This window comes from Poecilia mexicana, unplaced genomic scaffold, assembly GCF_051168715.1.
Source record: "Poecilia mexicana isolate PSO_F unplaced genomic scaffold, ASM5116871v1 scaffold_23, whole genome shotgun sequence".
NCBI classification, from domain to species: Eukaryota; Metazoa; Chordata; class Actinopteri; order Cyprinodontiformes; family Poeciliidae; genus Poecilia; species Poecilia mexicana.
The window spans coordinates 18302199-18320311 of NW_028263392.1; the positions used below are offsets into that span (position 1 = coordinate 18302199).

Here is an 18113-nt window from a genome sequence, read left to right on the forward strand (position 1 = left end):
ATTTAAAGGTCCGACATGACGGATCTGCTGCCCTCTAGTGGTCAAATCGGAGAATAACCTGCAGATATGAGTCAGACCGGAGACATTCATTCATTCAGATGGAAAACGCCTCCAGGGATCTATAGAAATATCACAGCTCCACAAAGCCTTCGTCTCCCGTTTGCTACATCCAGAAACACCAGGCCACTTGAACCAAGAGTAATGGGCTGGATCTAACCGGGCCAGAACCCTCAGCAGGTCAAAGGTCAGTACTAATGGTTCTGCTTTAACCCATTTTACTGAAAGTTTATTTACAATCACATTTGTAACCTGAGACGATCAAAGGCAGAGAAACAAAAAACAGAAAACAAAATAATTATAAAACTAGCAGAAACTAATATGAATAAAAAACAAAACAATTAATTTGAGCTGCGGAGATTTATCAGAAAAAACAACTAAAATTTGCTTTTTATTTCATTTAATCCTATTTCACTCTGGGTTTACTACACGACCCGGTTCCGGTCCACAGAACTGCCAGTTTAAAGAAGCAGTCTGGAATCCTGATCTATATACAGAGATCAGCATCTATCTGCTCTACATCTATCAGGAAGATTCTGGTTGAGTTCTACAGGAAACTGACCCACAGAACCAGAACCAGTTCCTGAGATGGAAACATGGCAGTTGCTCTCAACTGCCATGTTTGTGTGTGTGTGTGTGTCAGTGTGTGTGTGTAAACATTAACAGCAGCAGGTGTTGAGCGTTGCAGAAAGCCTCACTGCTCCTCAATCATTCATGTCTCTGTGAACAAACGGGTACAGCAGCAGGAGCTGACAGGACACACACACTGACACACACACTGACACACACACTGATACACACACTGACACACACACTGACACACACACTGATACACACACTGATACACACACTGACACACACTGACACACACACTGATACACACACTGATACACACACTGATACACACACTGATACTGGTTCTGTTCAGATGGAACCAGAACCTGCTGAGGACCGGACTGCAGCATCTCCAGAACCAGAACCGTGTCGTCTTCTCCGTGTTTTACTCTTTATTGCGTTTGCTTTCTAATTCCGGCAGAGGAAGGGGGGCTAATTGCATTGCAGGGTAATCGCTGAGCCCGAGGGATGCTGGTGTCGCCGTGGAAACGCCTCATCCTCCCATGAGGAAGATTTCCTGCCAGTCTCTGCCTCCAGATGGATCAGCGCCAGAACCGGAACCAGGAGGACCAGAACCATTAAACCATTTCATCCACCGAATTCAACACAATGAAACCGAACATAGAAATACTCCGTCAGATTGTAGAAATACTCCGTCAGGTTGTAGAAATACTCCGTCAGGTTGTAGAAATACTCCGTCAGGTTGTAGAAATACTCCGTCAGGTTGTAGAAATACTCCGTCAGGTTGTAGAAATACTCCGTCAGGTTGTAGAAATACTCCGTCAGGTTGTAGAAATACTCTGTCAGATTGTAGAAATACTCCGTCAGGTTTAATTACATCATCGTCATCATGTTGTAATCAACTTGCTGTCGGTTCCTTCTGCTGATAACCTCCCAGCAGAACTGCAGCTGGTTCCGGTCCCAGTGGGGCAGTTCTGGAAGCCGTCCGCTCCAGCAGGACGGGAGACGTTTTAATTAAAAGTCTGATTCAGCAGAGCATGACTTCATTACCATCTGACCCAGTTAGTCCCGGCCCGGTTCTGATGGCCCAGTCTGTTTCTGCTGCCTCAGTCAGTGAACAGAAACTCCCTGGAAACAGAAATGACAGCCATCCTGGTTCCACCATATAAATGAAATGTGTAAAGTCCAGAAAAGCCCAGCAGGGAGTCGATCAGAACCAGGTCGGACCGGAGAAGAACCTTCACCTGAAGGTTTTTGGACTGGAAATTCTCCAGAACTTCAGTTTGATTAAATGGACAGAAACCTTCTTCTTCCTCCTCTCCCTCTTCTTCTCCTTTATTTTATTTTTAAAAATGTATTTTATACTAACCCTACCACTTATTTTAATTTTCCTGTTTCCTATTATATTTAATTAACCATTAAATATCAGGACCAAAGGTTTTAACGGATTGATAATCAAAATGTTCTGGATATTAATTCTGATTTTAGCTTATTGATCTTCATCACCGCTCCTCTTCAGGGAGATGTTGAAGATGATGGGGGCATCTGGGTGTGGTCGCCATGGAAACTGAAATTAAATCTGGAGCCAAGTCGTGTTTCACATCTGCTGGGTTTCCTCTGAAGCTACATGCTCTGTTTCTGGTTCTGACCCGTAAACTGCGGAACCAGAACTGGCAGCTCTGACCCGGATGGAGGATGACCGTGTTTTTATCTCAGGAGGACGAGCAACTCTTCATCAGCTGTACCGGGTCAGAACCGGATCAGGATCTTTAGCTGTTGCACCATATTCTGTGACCACAGGGGGCGCTGTTGCATTTTAACTAAGATTATGACATTAATTATGAATCAAACGGAGGACAGACAGAAACAGAAACTGCAGAAAAACATCAAACTGAGCAGCAGAGTTCACTGTGAAACATCCATCCACTGTAAAAGTGATAATAGTGCCACATTTTGCTTTTTCCTTTTGCGTTTGTTTCATAGCTAATGTTTTTAGCATAGCTAAAATGCAACAGCGCCCCCTGCGGTTCAGTACACAGTGGTCACAGGATGTGGTGGTCAGAACTGGTTCACCATCAGCAGGACCTGAACAGAACCTTCCTCATCTCGTTCTAACCCCTAACTGAGAACAAAAACCGGAACCGGCTCGTGATTGGATCACAGGGATTTGAGTGAGTCTGTTGCCCGCAGTTTGGTCAACTTGTTACAGAAACCGGGTCGGTCAGAAACGCCTTCCATCACAGCTGGTTACCCACTGGTTCCTGACTGGTTACTTACTGGTTCCTGACTGGTTACCCACTGGTTCCTGACTGGTTACTCACAGGTTCCTGACTGGTTACTTACTGGTTCCTGACTGGTTACCCACTGGTTCCTGATTGGTTACTCACTGGTTACCCACTGGTTCCCGACTGGTTACCCACTGGTTCCTGACTGGTTACCCACTGGTTCCCGACTGCTAACTCACTGGTTCCTGACTGGTTACTCACTGGTTCCTGACTGGTTACCCACTGGTTCCTGATTGGTTACTCACTGGTTACCCACTGGTTCCCGACTGGTTACCCACTGGTTCCTGACTGGTTACCCACTGGTTCCTGATTGGTTACTCACAGGTTCCCGAATGGTTACTCACTGGTTACCCACTGGTTCCCGACTGGTTACCCACTGGTTCCTGACTGGTTACTCACTGGTTCCTGACTGGTTACCCACTGGTTCCTGATTGGTTACTCACTGGTTACCCACTGGTTCCCGACTGCTAACTCACTGGTTACTCACTGGTTCCTGATTGGTTACTCACAGGTTCCCGACTGGTTACTTACTGGTTACTCACTGGTTCCTGACTGGTTACTCACTGGTTCCTGACTGGTTACTCACTGGTTCCCGACTGGTTACCCACTGGTTCCTGACTGGTTACCCACTGGTTCCTGATTGGTTACTCACTGGTTACCCACTGGTTCCCGACTGGTTACCCACTGGTTCCTGACTGGTTACCCACTGGTTCCTGATTGGTTACTCACAGGTTCCCGAATGGTTACTCACTGGTTACCCACTGGTTCCCGACTGGTTACCCACTGGTTCCTGACTGGTTACTCACTGGTTCCTGACTGGTTACCCACTGGTTCCTGATTGGTTACTCACTGGTTACCCACTGGTTCCCGACTGCTAACTCACTGGTTACTCACTGGTTCCTGATTGGTTACTCACAGGTTCCCGACTGGTTACTTACTGGTTACTCACTGGTTCCTGACTGGTTACTCACTGGTTCCTGACTGGTTACTCACTGGTTCCCGACTGGTTACCCACTGGTTCCTGACTGGTTACCCACTGGTTCCTGATTGGTTACTCACAGGTTCCCGACTGGTTACTTACTGGTTACCCACTGGTTCCCGACTGCTTACTCACTGGTTACCCACTGGTTCCCGACTGGTTACTCACTGGTTCCCGACTGGTTACCCACTGGTTCCCGACTGGTTACTCACTGGTTCCCGACTGGTTACCCACTGGTTCCCGACTGGTTACTCACTGGTTCCCGACTGGTTACTCACTGGTTCCCGACTGGTTACTTACTGGTTCCCGACTGGTTACCCACTGGTTCCCGACTGGTTACTTACTGGTTCCCGACTGGTTACTTACTGGTTCCCGACTGGTTACCCACTGGTTCCCGACTGGTTACTCACTGGTTACCCACTGGTTCCCGACTGGTTACTCACTGGTTCCCGACTGGTTACCCACTGGTTCCCGACTGGTTACCCACTGGTTCCCGACTGGTTACTCACTGGTTCCCGACTGGTTACTCACTGGTTCCCGACTGGTTACTTACTGGTTCCCGACTGGTTACCCACTGGTTCCCGACTGGTTACTTACTGGTTCCCGACTGGTTACTTACTGGTTCCCGACTGGTTACCCACTGGTTCCCGACTGGTTACTCACTGGTTACCCACTGGTTCCCGACTGGTTACTCACTGGTTCCCGACTGGTTACCCACTGGTTCCCGACTGGTTACTCACTGGTTCCTGACTGGTTACTTACTGGTTCCCGACTGGTTACCCACTGGTTCCCGACTGGTTACTCACTGGTTCCTGACTGGTTACTTACTGGTTCCCGACTGGTTACCCACTGGTTCCCGACTGGTTACTCACTGGTTCCTGACTGGTTACTTACTGGTTCCCGACTGGTTACCCACTGGTTCCCGACTGGTTACTCACTGGTTACCCACTGGTTCCCGACTGGTTACTCACTGGTTCCCGACTGGTTACCCACTGGTTCCCGACTGGTTACTCACTGGTTACCCACTGGTTCCCGACTGGTTACTCACTGGTTCCCGACTGGTTACTGACTATCCCTGACTGGTTCCCGATTGGTTACTCACAGGTTCCCGACTGGTTACTCACTGGTTCCTGACTGGTTACCCACTGGTTCCTGATTGGTTACTCACAGGTTCCTGACTGGTTACTCACTGGTTCCTGACTGGTTACTCACTGGTTCCTGACTGGTTACTCACTGGTTCCTGACTGGTTACCCACTGGTTCCCGACTGGTTACTCACTGGTTCCTGACTGGTTACTTACTGGTTCCCGACTGGTTACTCACTGGTTACTCACTGGTTCCCGACTGGTTACCCACTGTTTCCCGACTGGTTACTCACTGGTTCCCGACTGGTTACTCACTGGTTCCTGACTGGTTACTTACTGGTTCCCGACTGGTTACCCACTGGTTCCCGACTGGTTACTCACTGGTTACCCACTGGTTCCCGACTGGTTACTCACTGGTTCCTGACTGGTTACTGACTAGTTCCTGACTGGTTCCCGATTGGTTACTCACAGGTTCCCGACTGGTTCCTGACTGGTTACTCACTGGTTCCTGACTGGTTACTCACTGGTTCCCGACTGGTTACCCACTGGTTCCTGACTGGTTACCCACTGGTTCCTGATTGGTTACTCACAGGTTCCCGACTGGTTACCCACTGGTTCCCGACTGGTTACTCACTGGTTCCTGACTGGTTACTTACTGGTTCCCGACTGGTTACTGACTAGTTCCTGACTGGTTACTTACTGGTTACCCACTGGTTCCCGACTGGTTACTCACTGGTTCCTGACTGGTTACTGACTAGTTCCTGACTGGTTCCCGATTGGTTACTCACAGGTTCCCGACTGGTTCCTGACTGGTTACTCACTGGTTCCTGACTGGTTACTCACTGGTTCCCGACTGGTTACCCACTGGTTCCTGACTGGTTACCCACTGGTTCCTGATTGGTTACTCACAGGTTCCCGACTGGTTACCCACTGGTTCCCGACTGGTTACTCACTGGTTCCTGACTGGTTACTTACTGGTTCCCGACTGGTTACTGACTAGTTCCTGACTGGTTACTTACTGGTTACCCACTGGTTCCCGACTGGTTACTCACTGGTTCCCGACTGGTTACTGACTAGTTCCTGACTGGTTACTCACTGGTTACTCACTGGTTCCCGACTGGTTACTGACTAGTTCCTGACTGGTTACTTACTGGTTACCCACTGGTTCCCGACTGGTTACTCACTGGTTCCCGACTGGTTACCCACTGGTTCCCGACTGGTTACTTACTGGTTACCCACTGGTTCCCGACTGGTTACTCACTGGTTCCCGACTGGTTACTCACTGGTTCCCGACTGGTTACCCACTGGTTCCCGACTGGTTACCCACTGGTTACTCACTGGTTCCTGACTGGTTACTCACTGGTTCCCGACTGGTTACCCACTGGTTACTCACTGGTTCCTGACTGGTTACTCACTGGTTCCCGACTGGTTACCCACTGGTTACTCACTGGTTCCTGACTGGTTACCCACTGGTTACTTACTGGTTCCCGACTGGTTACCCACTGGTTCCTGACTGGTTACCCACTGGTTACTTACTGGTTACCCACTGGTTCCTGACTGGTTACCCACTGGTTACTTACTGGTTCCCGACTGGTTACCCACTGGTTCCTGACTGGTTACTCACTGGTTCCCGACTGGTTACTCACTGGTTCCTGACTGGTTACCCACTGGTTCCTGACTGGTTACCCACTGGTTACTTACTGGTTACCCACTGGTTCCTGACTGGTTACTCACTGGTTCCCGACTGGTTACCCACTGGTTACTTACTGGTTCCCGACTGGTTACCCACTGGTTCCTGACTGGTTACCCACTGGTTACTTACTGGTTACCCACTGGTTCCTGACTGGTTACTCACTGGTTCCCGACTGGTTATTCACTGGTTACTCACTGGTTCCTGACTGGTTCCTGACTGGTTCCCGACTGGTTACCCACTGGTTCCCGACTGGTTGCCCACTGGTTCCCGACTGGTTACCCACTGGTTACTCACTGGTTCCTGACTGGTTACTCACTGGTTCCCGACTGGTTACCCACTGGTTACTCACTGGTTCTTGACTGGTTACCCACTGGTTACTTACTGGTTCCCGACTGGTTCCTGACTGTCAGCACAGTTTCTGTCTCAGTAACAGGCCAACTTCTATTCAATCCCCCCCCCCTTCCTCTGTGTCTGTTTGTCTCGGGTTATTTTGGGCCGGGTTGGTACCAGTCTTTGTGAAGGGGAATAACGAGGCGGCTGCCAGCTGGAACGCGGCCCGTCAGGATTTGTGACGGCCGCCGGCCTGTGTCCAGCTGACAGGCGGGAGACGGGAGCCGCCGAGGCGCGGAGGGGGAGACAAATGGCTGCTGTGACAGCGAGATGTAATTTCCCCGAACAGTCAGAGTGTCCTCCCACAGCGCTGCTGCTGATGGACGTTTTAATGCTGCTGTGCTCCAACTGTCTCACCACCAAAACTTCTCCCTGCTGCATCACTACATTACCCAGCAGCCTCGGGGCATAGGCACTTCACCAGCTGTCAGGGTGTCTTCAGATCCAGACCCGGTTCTGATGGGCCTGATCTGAGAACAGCTGGGGACCGGATGGAGGGCTGCTTCTGTAAAAACTCTAAAAAGACGGTTCTGGAGCCCAAACACTCCCCGGTGGTCCATCAGAACCAGAACCCCTGCTGGTTCTGGGAGGAATCAGAGTGCAGCAGTTTAAAGATCCAGTCTGGAAATTGGGGAAATATTAGGACCAGGACTTTCACACTTTCATTTTTATTCATTAATTACAAAAATTGTCAGTGCAGTCAGTTGCGTTTTTACCTTTTTTTTTTAACATATGAAATTTCTGAACCGGAACCTTTGTATTTTGTTTCTGGTACACCGTAAATCTGACGTGCAAGCCCACCTGCTACCAGCGGCGAAGGAAACGGCTTTAATTTCAAATTATCTGATTGGACGCTGGAAAAGACTATTGCTGAGTTCAAGTTGCACTAAAAGCAGCTAGCCTAAAATAGCATCTCAATGTTAACATGTAGCAGCTAATGCTAGTGTCAGGGTCCACAATGCACATGTCTAAAGAAGCAGCATGAATGATCAGAAAAACTCTGGAAAGATTAACTTTGCTTCAATCTGATGGTTAAAGAACTTGACGATTAATATCTGATTATAATCTATAAATATCTGATTATAATCTATTAATATCTGATTATAATCTATAAATATCTGATTATAATCTATTAATATCTGATTATAATCTATAAATATCTGATTATAATCTATAAATACACTCAAAAAAATGAACTTAGGGGGTTATTAGATTAATAAAAGAATATCATGTACTTTTAACACAATAATTTCATGTTTTAAACAAAAACGTGATAAAATCATGTTGAACAAACAAGAAATTCATCAACTTAACGTTTATGAAATTGAATCATGTTGAGATAACACGATTCATTATAGTCAGACTGATCTTGTGCTGGAGATCACGGCAGATCCCGCGAGAGCATGGGAAATCACACGAGGCCCTGCGAGATGATTGTTTTCCGTGCCAGGAAAACGCCAGCTGCAGTTTAGAGAATACTAAATTTTCCTGGCAGGATTGTGCACATATCAGTGTTGCTATGTACACTGAAAGAAATAACTCTTTGGATTAACATAAAAAAATCATGGAAAGATTTTCCACCGGATTACTTTGCTTTATTTCAGCACTATGTAATTCTGTTACTCCAATTTAAAGCAAATGTGTTGGCTCAACTTAACTTTTGTGGTTGATTCAACTTATTTACTTTAGTTGGACCCAATGTAATTTAATAGAACCAGACCAACTAATTTGCAATGTTTTGGACCAAATAATTGACTTTACTTGATTAAGATGAATGCAAATTTAGTTGAAACCAACTTATTTAACAGTGATACCTTCACACTATGTAATTGATGTACTCATGTCAGTGGCTAACATGTGTTAACATCACATGAAGTGATGAAGTGATGTGTTAACATCACATGAAGTGATGGTTAGCTGGTAATTAATCAGCGTTTTTCTAACATTTGCACCATTTCCTGCTTGCTCCATGCTTGTGTCAAAGCACAACTGAATTGAAGTGGTTATTGCATTTATAAAAAATAACATGTTTAACAGAATTATTTTATGTTTCAAAGGCAAATATGACAAAATCACGTCAAATAAACATAAAATTCAACAACCTAGCGTTAATAAAATGTATTCAAGTTGAGACAACGTGATTCAATTTAGTCAGACTAATCTCCCGCCGAAGAGGGTCTAGCGAGACCCGGAGATCACGCGAGACACTGGCGAGATTACGGAAGATCACGCGAGATGCTAGCGAGATCACGCGAGATCTTGTGTCTGGGAAAACTTCAAACTGTTCTTTCAAGAGAAGCGGGAAGATTCCTGATTTGGATCTGCTTAATTTGAAAAAGGTAAGATTCAGTCTATTTTCATCCGTCTAAATCAAAATAAAAATCGAAATAAAAAGATGCAAATTAAAATCATCAGACTTTTTTAAAAAAACATTTTTTTCTATGTTCGGTCACGTTTCTATGTAATTGATGTACTCAAATCATGCTAACATCACATGAAGCAGTGTAAGGGTCACAAAGCTGCTGTCAAGACAAAAAACGGACCCCATAAATGTCACAGTTTTGCTCCTCCTCAGGTTGTTAAAACTCCCTGGAAAAAAGTTGCACTGATGTAAATTCAGCATCTGGTGCCATACAAACTCTGAAGTCTGAGGTTTAGTGGATTTTAAACACTGGGGCCAAACATAAGTCTATTTAAATGTTTTTTTTTTATTATTATTATTTAATTTCAGTACTGTTATTATGTAGGTAAATGCAGAGTGGACATTGGATACACACACACTTTTGTGGCTTTCTATCGTAATACAGATTCTTCATTTATTAATAATAAAAAGTATTAAATTTGAGTCAGGAACCTGCGGAGACCTTTGCTGTTAGAGCTTTAAATGTGATTGCAATGTCCACATAAATGTCCACCTGCTAACTATGGATTTCTAGTATTGTTTTCTGGCTGAAACACTCAGAGGATTGTCCATTATTCCTATTAGTCCATGAACAGACTTGAGCTTTCTTATTTTTAAATGCATATATTCCTCTGCTCTAAAGATGTATTTTGTTATTGTACTTGTTTTTCCATAAATAATTGTAGTTCAAAAACAATTTTTAAGTTTATCAGTTTAATTTTGAAATGTTGAGGTTTTTGTTTTGATTTTTATGTTTTATATTTTTATTGCTTTCTACCATGTTCAAGTCACCACTGTTCTGCACATACATGCTTGTGGTTATATTCAGTTTCAGAACAGCTGAAACACTGGGTGCCTTTAAATCTCAACTTAAAACCCACCTGTTTAGAGTTGCTTATAGCTAAATTAGGCTTAGTGCGGTTTTAATGTCTTCAATGTTTTTAATGTTTTTGGCTTTACTTTTTATCTGTTTCACTGTTTATTAAATGTTGCATGACTCTGTTTCTGTTTTTAATTATGTAAAGCACTTTGAAATGCCTTTCTGCTGAAATGTGCTGTACAAATAAAATTTGATTGATTGATTCATGATGCATTCAAGAGACTTGTACTAAAAGTTTGAATGTTCAGATACAACTCTGCTCAGGGTGAATTACATATTTTAATGTTTGAAAATCTGATCTCTTTCAGAACATCACCTGTCTGTTATCCACCTACATAAGCTCTGGTGAAGGGGGTCATCGGCCATCAAGTTTTAGATTTCAGTGGCTAATGGTAAGTTTTGCCAGATCTAAAATGACTGAATCTAGTGTTAGAGCGATTATAAGGGTTCAGCTGAACTTGTATTTGGCAAGTCAGTTTTATTTGTCTTTATTTGCGTGGGGATGTGGAACTGTAAGGACTGTTGTCTCTCTCTGTCTAGTAGATATGAGCTGCTATCAGCCCTATGCTAGCTACAGAATAGTACAGAGCAAGGGGGAAGAAGGATGAGCAGCAACATGAGATTGTGATTGACAGCACTAACACTTTCCTGCCACTGACTGGTTGTTTCTAGCACTGGGAGAAGGCAGAGGAAATAGATTTTTCACAGTATATCCCCCTGTACTGAACCCTTGTTTCAGACATAAATATTTCTTAGGTGACAGCTTCAGTTAGAAGTTTAAATAAAATGTTAAACTTAATTTTAGTCATGGCATAATGAAAGGAGAATAACAATTTTAAAGATGTTTCAAATAGGCTGCAAGCCACTGATCACTTTCGTTGTGACTTCCTTTGAATTTAGCTAAGTTTTCAAGTGTGTGACCCTATAGTATACTGCTGGATTTTTGCGGTTGTTCTCATTGTTTTCTGATCTGCATATTTAGGAAAACACGGCTGAAGTCAGACGAGGGTGGATCCTAAAAGGTCTGTGTGCATACCTGGATGAAGATCCAGAGAAGCTGGAGAAAGAGTACATGGTATGTTAATGTATCTTTGTGTCCACAAAAGAGGTGATTATAGTTGGAGTTAATTGGACTTCCTGTGAATTACCAATAAATTTAAAGTAAGAGATGATCATTAAAACTCTTCTTTTTTTTCACTTGGGTACATTCAATTTTAATTTGACTTTTGAGATGCTTTTAGATTTCTCCCACAGAAAAGGATAATCATTAGTAAGATTGATATAATTACAGTTATTGTTAAGTGGGTTTAAAATGAGGATTTTTAGGTGAGTTAAACTCCACAAAAAGATCTTTGGCCTGTTTTATTCAGCCTTTTTTTCTAACAGCATGGAATATGGGGCCTATTTGGGATTCATCCCTTCTCTTCATGTTTTTCCATATGAGACAATATACCGTATTTTCCGCACCACAAGGTGCACCGCATTATAAGACGATTTTTGTGAAAATGTAGAAAATATGGTACCTTTTCTAAATGGGAAATCTTACCACTGGACTCACAATTAACACAGACAGATCTTTGATGGACCTTAGCTGTTGGTGAGTCAGCCAAATAAGTGTAAAGTTATTTTTTTATTTAATGAGATGTGAAATCTCTCCCCCCCCCCCAATACCCCACCCTTGTTCCCATCATCAAGGTGCACAAATGGCCGAGACCGTCTGTGGAATCTGTTATCCGACCGGAGAGTGCAGAGCCTGGCGATGCCATTGAGGATGTTGGGATTCTCCTGGAGGCGGTGGAAGTGATGAACAACTTGAGCAATCTATCTTTACATGTCTTTCTAAAGACCGCAGTCGAAAACTAAATTTTAACTGTTACATTTCGCAAAGTTGAGCGAATTTACTGACACTTTTTATGTTGTTAAGAATTTGATCTATGCTAAACACAGCCCAGTTTTTTTCTGGAAAAACAAAACTGACCTTTTGTTGTTTATTTCAACTTTCAACTCAGCTGTTTTTGGTGCTGTGTAAAAAGAAAATGGATAACAGTTTTGAAAATACAGTTTCATGTTGTACTTTTTCTCATTGTTGAGTGTTCTTTCTTCTTTCAGTGTGGTCTTAAAACACTTCATTTAATAGCACTTAAGAAAATGTCTTTGATTTAACATAATTCAATCATGGAAAGATTTTCCACACGATTATATAGCTTTCTTTCAGCATGAAGCATGTTTGTTCAGCTAACTTAATTTTCATGGGTTGGATCAACTTAATTAAGTAGTGTGAAGTTATCACTGTAAAATTAGTTGGTCTGGTTCTATTAAATTACATTGGGTCCAACTAAAGTAAATAAGTTGAATCAACCACAAAAATTAAGTTGAACCAACACATTTGCTTTAAATTGGAGTAACATAATTACATAGTGCTGAAATAAAGCAAAGTAATCAGGTGGAAAATCTTTCCATGATTTTTTTATGTTAATCCAAAGAGTTATTTTTTTCAGTGTACTTCAGGAGAAAAGAGACTGAAAAATGTACTGAAGTAAAACCGCTACATTCCACCACTGTGGGGACACGCCCCCTAGGACACGCCCCCTAGGACACGCCCACCAACCAGGTGTCAAAGTTGCTCACCTGTCTCATCATCACCTGCTCATTTCACTGATGAACACACAAAGATCCACGAGCTGCAGCTGCATGATGGAGTGTGTGTTACAGAATGTGTGTTTGTGTGTTACAGTGTGTGTTTGTGTGTTACAGTGTGTGTGCAGCAGCATTTATTTCCTGCTCTGATCCATGAGCCCTCTTCCTCCTCTTCCTCCTCTTCCTTTCTGGAGTCTGAGAGGAAGATGAGGTGGAGCCTCAGAGCCCGGACCTCGGATCAGGACTTCTGGTTCTGGTTCTCTGACCAGATTCTGACCCTGCAGGTCCAAGTGTTCAGCTCAGATATAAAGTTCTGGTTCTGTTGACAAACCAGATTGGATCTGGGAGGAGTATCGGAACCGTCTGACCCAGACCAAAGAGCTGCTGGGTTCTCAGAACTTTTAATGGTTGTGACAGAAACGGACCCAACAGCAGGATGAAAATGCTCCTCCTCTTCCTCATTCTGTAACCCATTGGATCAGGGGTCCCCAAACTTTTCCCTGTGAGGGCCACATAACTTTTCCCTTCTCTGCTGGGGGCCGGGTCAGTTTGTAACAGAAAAAGTGACGATTGCAGGAGCCTAAATGTAAAAATGTATTGTTTTCCAGAAAGCACAATCAAATAACCCTCTCTGGGTTCTTCACAGAAACAATCCAGGAAGGATTATTGTCCGTATTTTCTGGACTATAAGCCACACCCCCAAAGTTTGTTTTAAAAACCAGTAAACACACATATAAGCCTCAGATTTCTCTGCCGCTCCAGGTTTTCCACAGCGATGCAGCAGCAGCAGAGGGGCGGACAGCCAACATCTGAGCCATAACAGGTCGATTGAATATCACATTTATTATGGTTGAAAAAGAAAAGTTGCCAAGTTTAGATTTAACTGAACTGATTACGGTAATTACTGAACGGAAACTGTAACAGTAAAAGTCCTGATCCTTTATGTTGCTGCTAGCATGAGCTAAATGAAAATGGGCGCTTCCTTCTTCTTCTTCTTTAGATTTCAACAGCAGCTTGCATCCATTATTGTTGCACTACTGCCATCTACTGGATCCTAATATCTGTACCTCAAATTCTCATAATGATCCCAGTATTATTAAAACAAACGAAAAATCTTCTTTTTCCCTCAATGTTATTTAACTGATCAACAACATTCTCAAATTTCAATTCCCTATTAAAACCTAATTCCGTTTTAATGAGCACTTTCTTCTTTTATTTCCAATTTTGACTTCCAATGATTCACTTCCTGCTAAAGAGCCCCCTGGTGGTTGAAGAAAAATCCACATAAAAGCCGCTTATAGTCCAGAAAATACGGTATATGAAAAAAATCTAAATGCTCTCTGGTATTGTTCAGGGGGCCGGACCAAATGTGGAGGCGGGCCGGATCCGGCCCGCGGGCCATAGTTTGGGGACCACTGCATTAGAGGAATTGTTTGGTCTCAGAGTTAATTTAATTAGCACGTTAGTGAGGAGCAGCGTCTCCAAGGCTTGTTCTGCAGCTTGGACCGGTTCTGGTCCCAGATCTTCCCAGTCTGAGGGTCTCAGGGACTGGGCCGGTCTCTGTCTGAACCCATCCGGTCCGTCTGGAACTAGACGGGTTCTAGATCCAGAACTGGTTCGGCAGCACGGATGGCTGCAGAACAAAGGTGGGCTGGGTTCCCAACCAGTGGTTCCTGGAGCCGGTGTTGGTCCGTCGTCCTCCACGGAACAATATTTAGTCAGGTGAATTACATTAATACATAGTTCAGTACATCAGCAAGTCCAACATGTCGTGGTCCAAATGTTAACATCATCTACAACTTCAGTTTCAGCTCCTTCATAAAAATCCCAAAGTATTAATACATATCACTAGACGAGGGCCTACGCAGCACAACGTTCACGAACCCCCCAAAATCAGGACGCTGTCACTTTAAGACTTCTCTAAAGTCCAGCCCAGCATGGAGGAGACCCTGGAGACTGGAAACCAGTAAGATACCAACAGGAAACCAGTAAAAAACCAACTGGAAACCAGTAGATGATCTGCTGCTAACCCACTGGGCCGGTTCTGGTGGACAGATGAACCTCTGGGTCCACTTTAGTGGCTCTGTTCCGCCTCTTAGCAGAACTTTTCCTGAACCTCCAGAAACAGGAGCTGCACATCCGTCCTGAAAATCAGCCCCGCCCACTTTGGGACCACAACCAAATAGGCGGCGTTACTCACCCCAGTGTTGTCATGGTAACGATGGTGTACCAGAAGGCTGCCGGGATGCTGGTGAACTTGCTGCCGGAGCCCTTCTCGGCGTAGAACATGACGGTGGCGAAGATGATGATGGCCATGGTGAGGGAGAAGAGCAGGAAGCCCAGCTCCGACGCGCAGCTCTTAAGCGTGTAGCCCAGAATGCGAAGTCCCGCAGAGTGCCGCGAGAACTTGAAGATCCGAAAGACGCGGAAGACCCGCAGGGTGACGAAGGCGCCGCTCACGTCCTCGTTGTCCGTCATGACCAGGCCGATGTAGTACGGCATGATGGCCACCACGTCGATAACGCTCATCACGCTCTTGACGAACCTGTAGCGGCTGGGCGCCGCCAGGAGGCGCAGCAGGTACTCCACCGTGAAGATCATGACGCACGCCGTGTCCAGGCAGAAGAAGGCCAGCGCGTAGCGCTCCCCGCAGGACAGCACCTTGACACGGTTCGGCGTGGCGCCGCACGGCACCGTCTCCACCACGTTGGCCATGACGGACACCGCGATGAAGAAGCCGGTGACGTAGTAGAAGACCAGCGCCATGGTGGAGGTGTGCGGGTTCTCGAAGGCGCGCCACATGGTCTCCCGGAAGCTGGCATCCGCGGGCATCAGGTCGCTGCTCTGCTCGCTCTCCTCGTCGTCCTGGATGCGCTCCTGGTTCTCCCGCCGCCGGTCCTTGTAGTCCTCGTAGCAGCAGTCTCCGATTATCTCTGGGACGATGCCGAAGAAGCCCAGCTCCTCCTCATAGGCGGAGATGCACTCCTGGCGCGGGTAGTGCAGCTTTCCGGTGCGGTAGAAGTTCAGGATGTGGCGGAAGATGTCCGGGTCGCGGTCGAAGAAGAACTCGTTGCGCTCCTCGTGGAAGAAGAAGTCCCTCTCCGAGCTGCCCAGCAGGGTGTCCGGATAGCGCTCCAGCGTGTCCCGCCACGTCTGGAACTTTGTGCCACTGACGTTCAGCACGATCAGCCCGTCCCGGTCGCGCTGCTTCTCCCGCGGAGGCGCCGGCATGGGCGCGCTGGCCACCGGCATCCAGCCGACGGCCGCGGCGCGGGCAAACGGCATCCAGGCTGCGACTCCCGCAGCCATGCTGGCCTAGAGCTCCGGAGGCTTTGGAGGGTTAGACAGAGGTTCAGACAGCCGCAGGTCAACAAGCGGACATCCGGGAACCAGCGAGCGGAGTTCGGAGCTCCGGGTCAGCCGGAGCGCGAAGCTTTACGCACAAAGTCGGTGCGTAAAGCGCGTAAAGCTGAAAGCGGCGCTCCAGAGTTCAGCCGCTCACTTTCTGGCTGTTCAGAGGCGAAAACCTTCAGAAGGAAGCAGCAGGTCCAACCCGCTTCCTGTGATCCGGACCGGACCGGACCGGAAGGTCTTCCTGCAACAAGTCTTCCAGCTCTAAGGAGAATCCCGAACCGAACCCGGAGTTGCAGCCTCCCGGTCCGGCTCCGCAGCGGTTCCCTGTAGGGAGAGGAGAAAGTCCGAACAGAACCGAACCTATGCAGATGAACTGGAGGTTCGGCTGGAGGAGAAGAAGCCGCAGCGGCTCGATCTGGTCACACAGGTGCTGCTCACTCCCCCCCCCCACTCCATCCCGGTGGGCGGAGCCAGAGAGTCCCCGCTAATCTGGGGGAGGGGGAGGGGGAGCCCGCCACGCAGCCCGCGTCACGCGCCGGGAGAAACCTCTGACGTACTGATTAGTTTAATGATTGGTCCCTGGAGCTGCGCGTTCCTGTGACTCTGGTATGCTCTGTGCTGCTCAGTTTCTCCTGAAATGTTTCAGAAACGGCAGCGGTTCTCAACATGAGGTCCGCAGACAGAAGGACGGAGCGCTGCTGCGTTTCCCTTTAGTGAAGGAAACCAGTCTGATGGCCCAGTTCCTCCAGTCCCACCAGTAGAAGACGTGAAGCTTTTCCCTTCAGAAACAGCTGGAATGTCCATCATCAACTCATGGATGCTACCTGATCCCTCCTCCAGCTGGAGCTCTGGTCCTGGTTCTGACCCTCTGATAGCTGATGGACGGCTCCTCCTGACATTACCTTGCTGCTGTTGCCATGGTAACCGGGCCACCGGCTCCACTGAGCCCAGCGGATCAGAACCTGGAGATCTCTGCAGGAGATCCAGAGACTCTGGAGGTTCCTGAACACACTGGCTTTAGGGACAGTAATCAGGGGTCAATCAGGGGTCCCACCTGTCAGGTTTGACGTGATGATGTGACGCGGCTGTGATTGGTTAATCGGTTTAATTTAAACACGATTTTAAAATCGTCTTTCTGACTCGGTGTTCATCGGTCAGATGTAGCACAGATCGATACCTGTCTATCTGCCAGTGCTACGCGTCTAAAACTGCTACCTAGTTGGGTCAGGAGGGGTACTGGTGCCTCTCCAGTGAGACATTTTGGGCGAGAGGCGGGGTCACCCTGGACAGGTCGCCAGTCTGTCGCAGGACAACACAGAGACAGACAGGACACACAACCACACACAAATAGGGAGGATTTACAGTGACTGTGGGAGGAAGCCAGAGAACCGGAGAGAACCCACCATGCACTGGGAGAACATGCAAACTCCATGCAGAAAGACCCGGGCCGGGAATCGAACCCAGAACCTTCTTGCTGCAAGGCAACAGCTCTATAAACTGCACCACTGTGCAACCTGAATATCAGAATATCCTACCTTTGTAAAATATGTTAAATACAGAAGTGTAAGAATGAAACGGTATCAGATAGGGGAAACAGGATTTATTGGAATCAAATGAAACACAGACAGATACAGATCACCACATCTCCTTTATGTGCATTAACCCGTTTCATAGCGTCTGTTATCAGCAACAGCCACAATGTGTCCACCGAACTGCGCAGGTCACTGGAATGACAGGATATGCTTTATATACACTGATATTACACGGATATTACAGC

General features: G+C 46.4%; 1 protein-coding gene and 1 long non-coding RNA gene across 3 annotated transcripts; one reads left to right on the forward strand and one right to left on the reverse strand.

Annotated features, from left to right (window-relative positions):
- The first annotated feature begins 124 nt into the window (after nucleotides 1-124).
- Nucleotides 125-12423, forward strand: LOC148152557 (uncharacterized). Of its 2 annotated transcripts, none has more exons than XR_015762160.1 (4): nucleotides 125-244; nucleotides 10654-10737; nucleotides 11328-11420; nucleotides 12041-12423. It is a non-coding gene; the product is annotated as an uncharacterized LOC148152557 (long non-coding RNA). The 2 variants fall into 2 exon arrangements; XR_015762161.1 differs by lacking the exon at nucleotides 125-244 and adding an exon at nucleotides 8963-9403.
- A 2755-nt stretch (nucleotides 12424-15178) lies between these two features.
- LOC106931749 (A-type voltage-gated potassium channel KCND2-like) lies at nucleotides 15179-16291 on the reverse strand. The gene has a single exon (XM_015010054.2). The coding sequence runs from the start codon at nucleotides 16289-16291 to the stop codon at nucleotides 15179-15181; it is 1113 nt and encodes a 370-aa protein (XP_014865540.2).
- Between the last annotated feature and the right edge of the window lie 1822 nt (nucleotides 16292-18113).

Excerpts from the sequence above, each read along its gene's own strand:
- LOC106931749 (XM_015010054.2), bottom strand. The coding sequence starts at position 16,291 with ATGGCTGCGGGAGTCGCAGCCTGGATGCCGTTTGCCCGCGCCGCGGCC.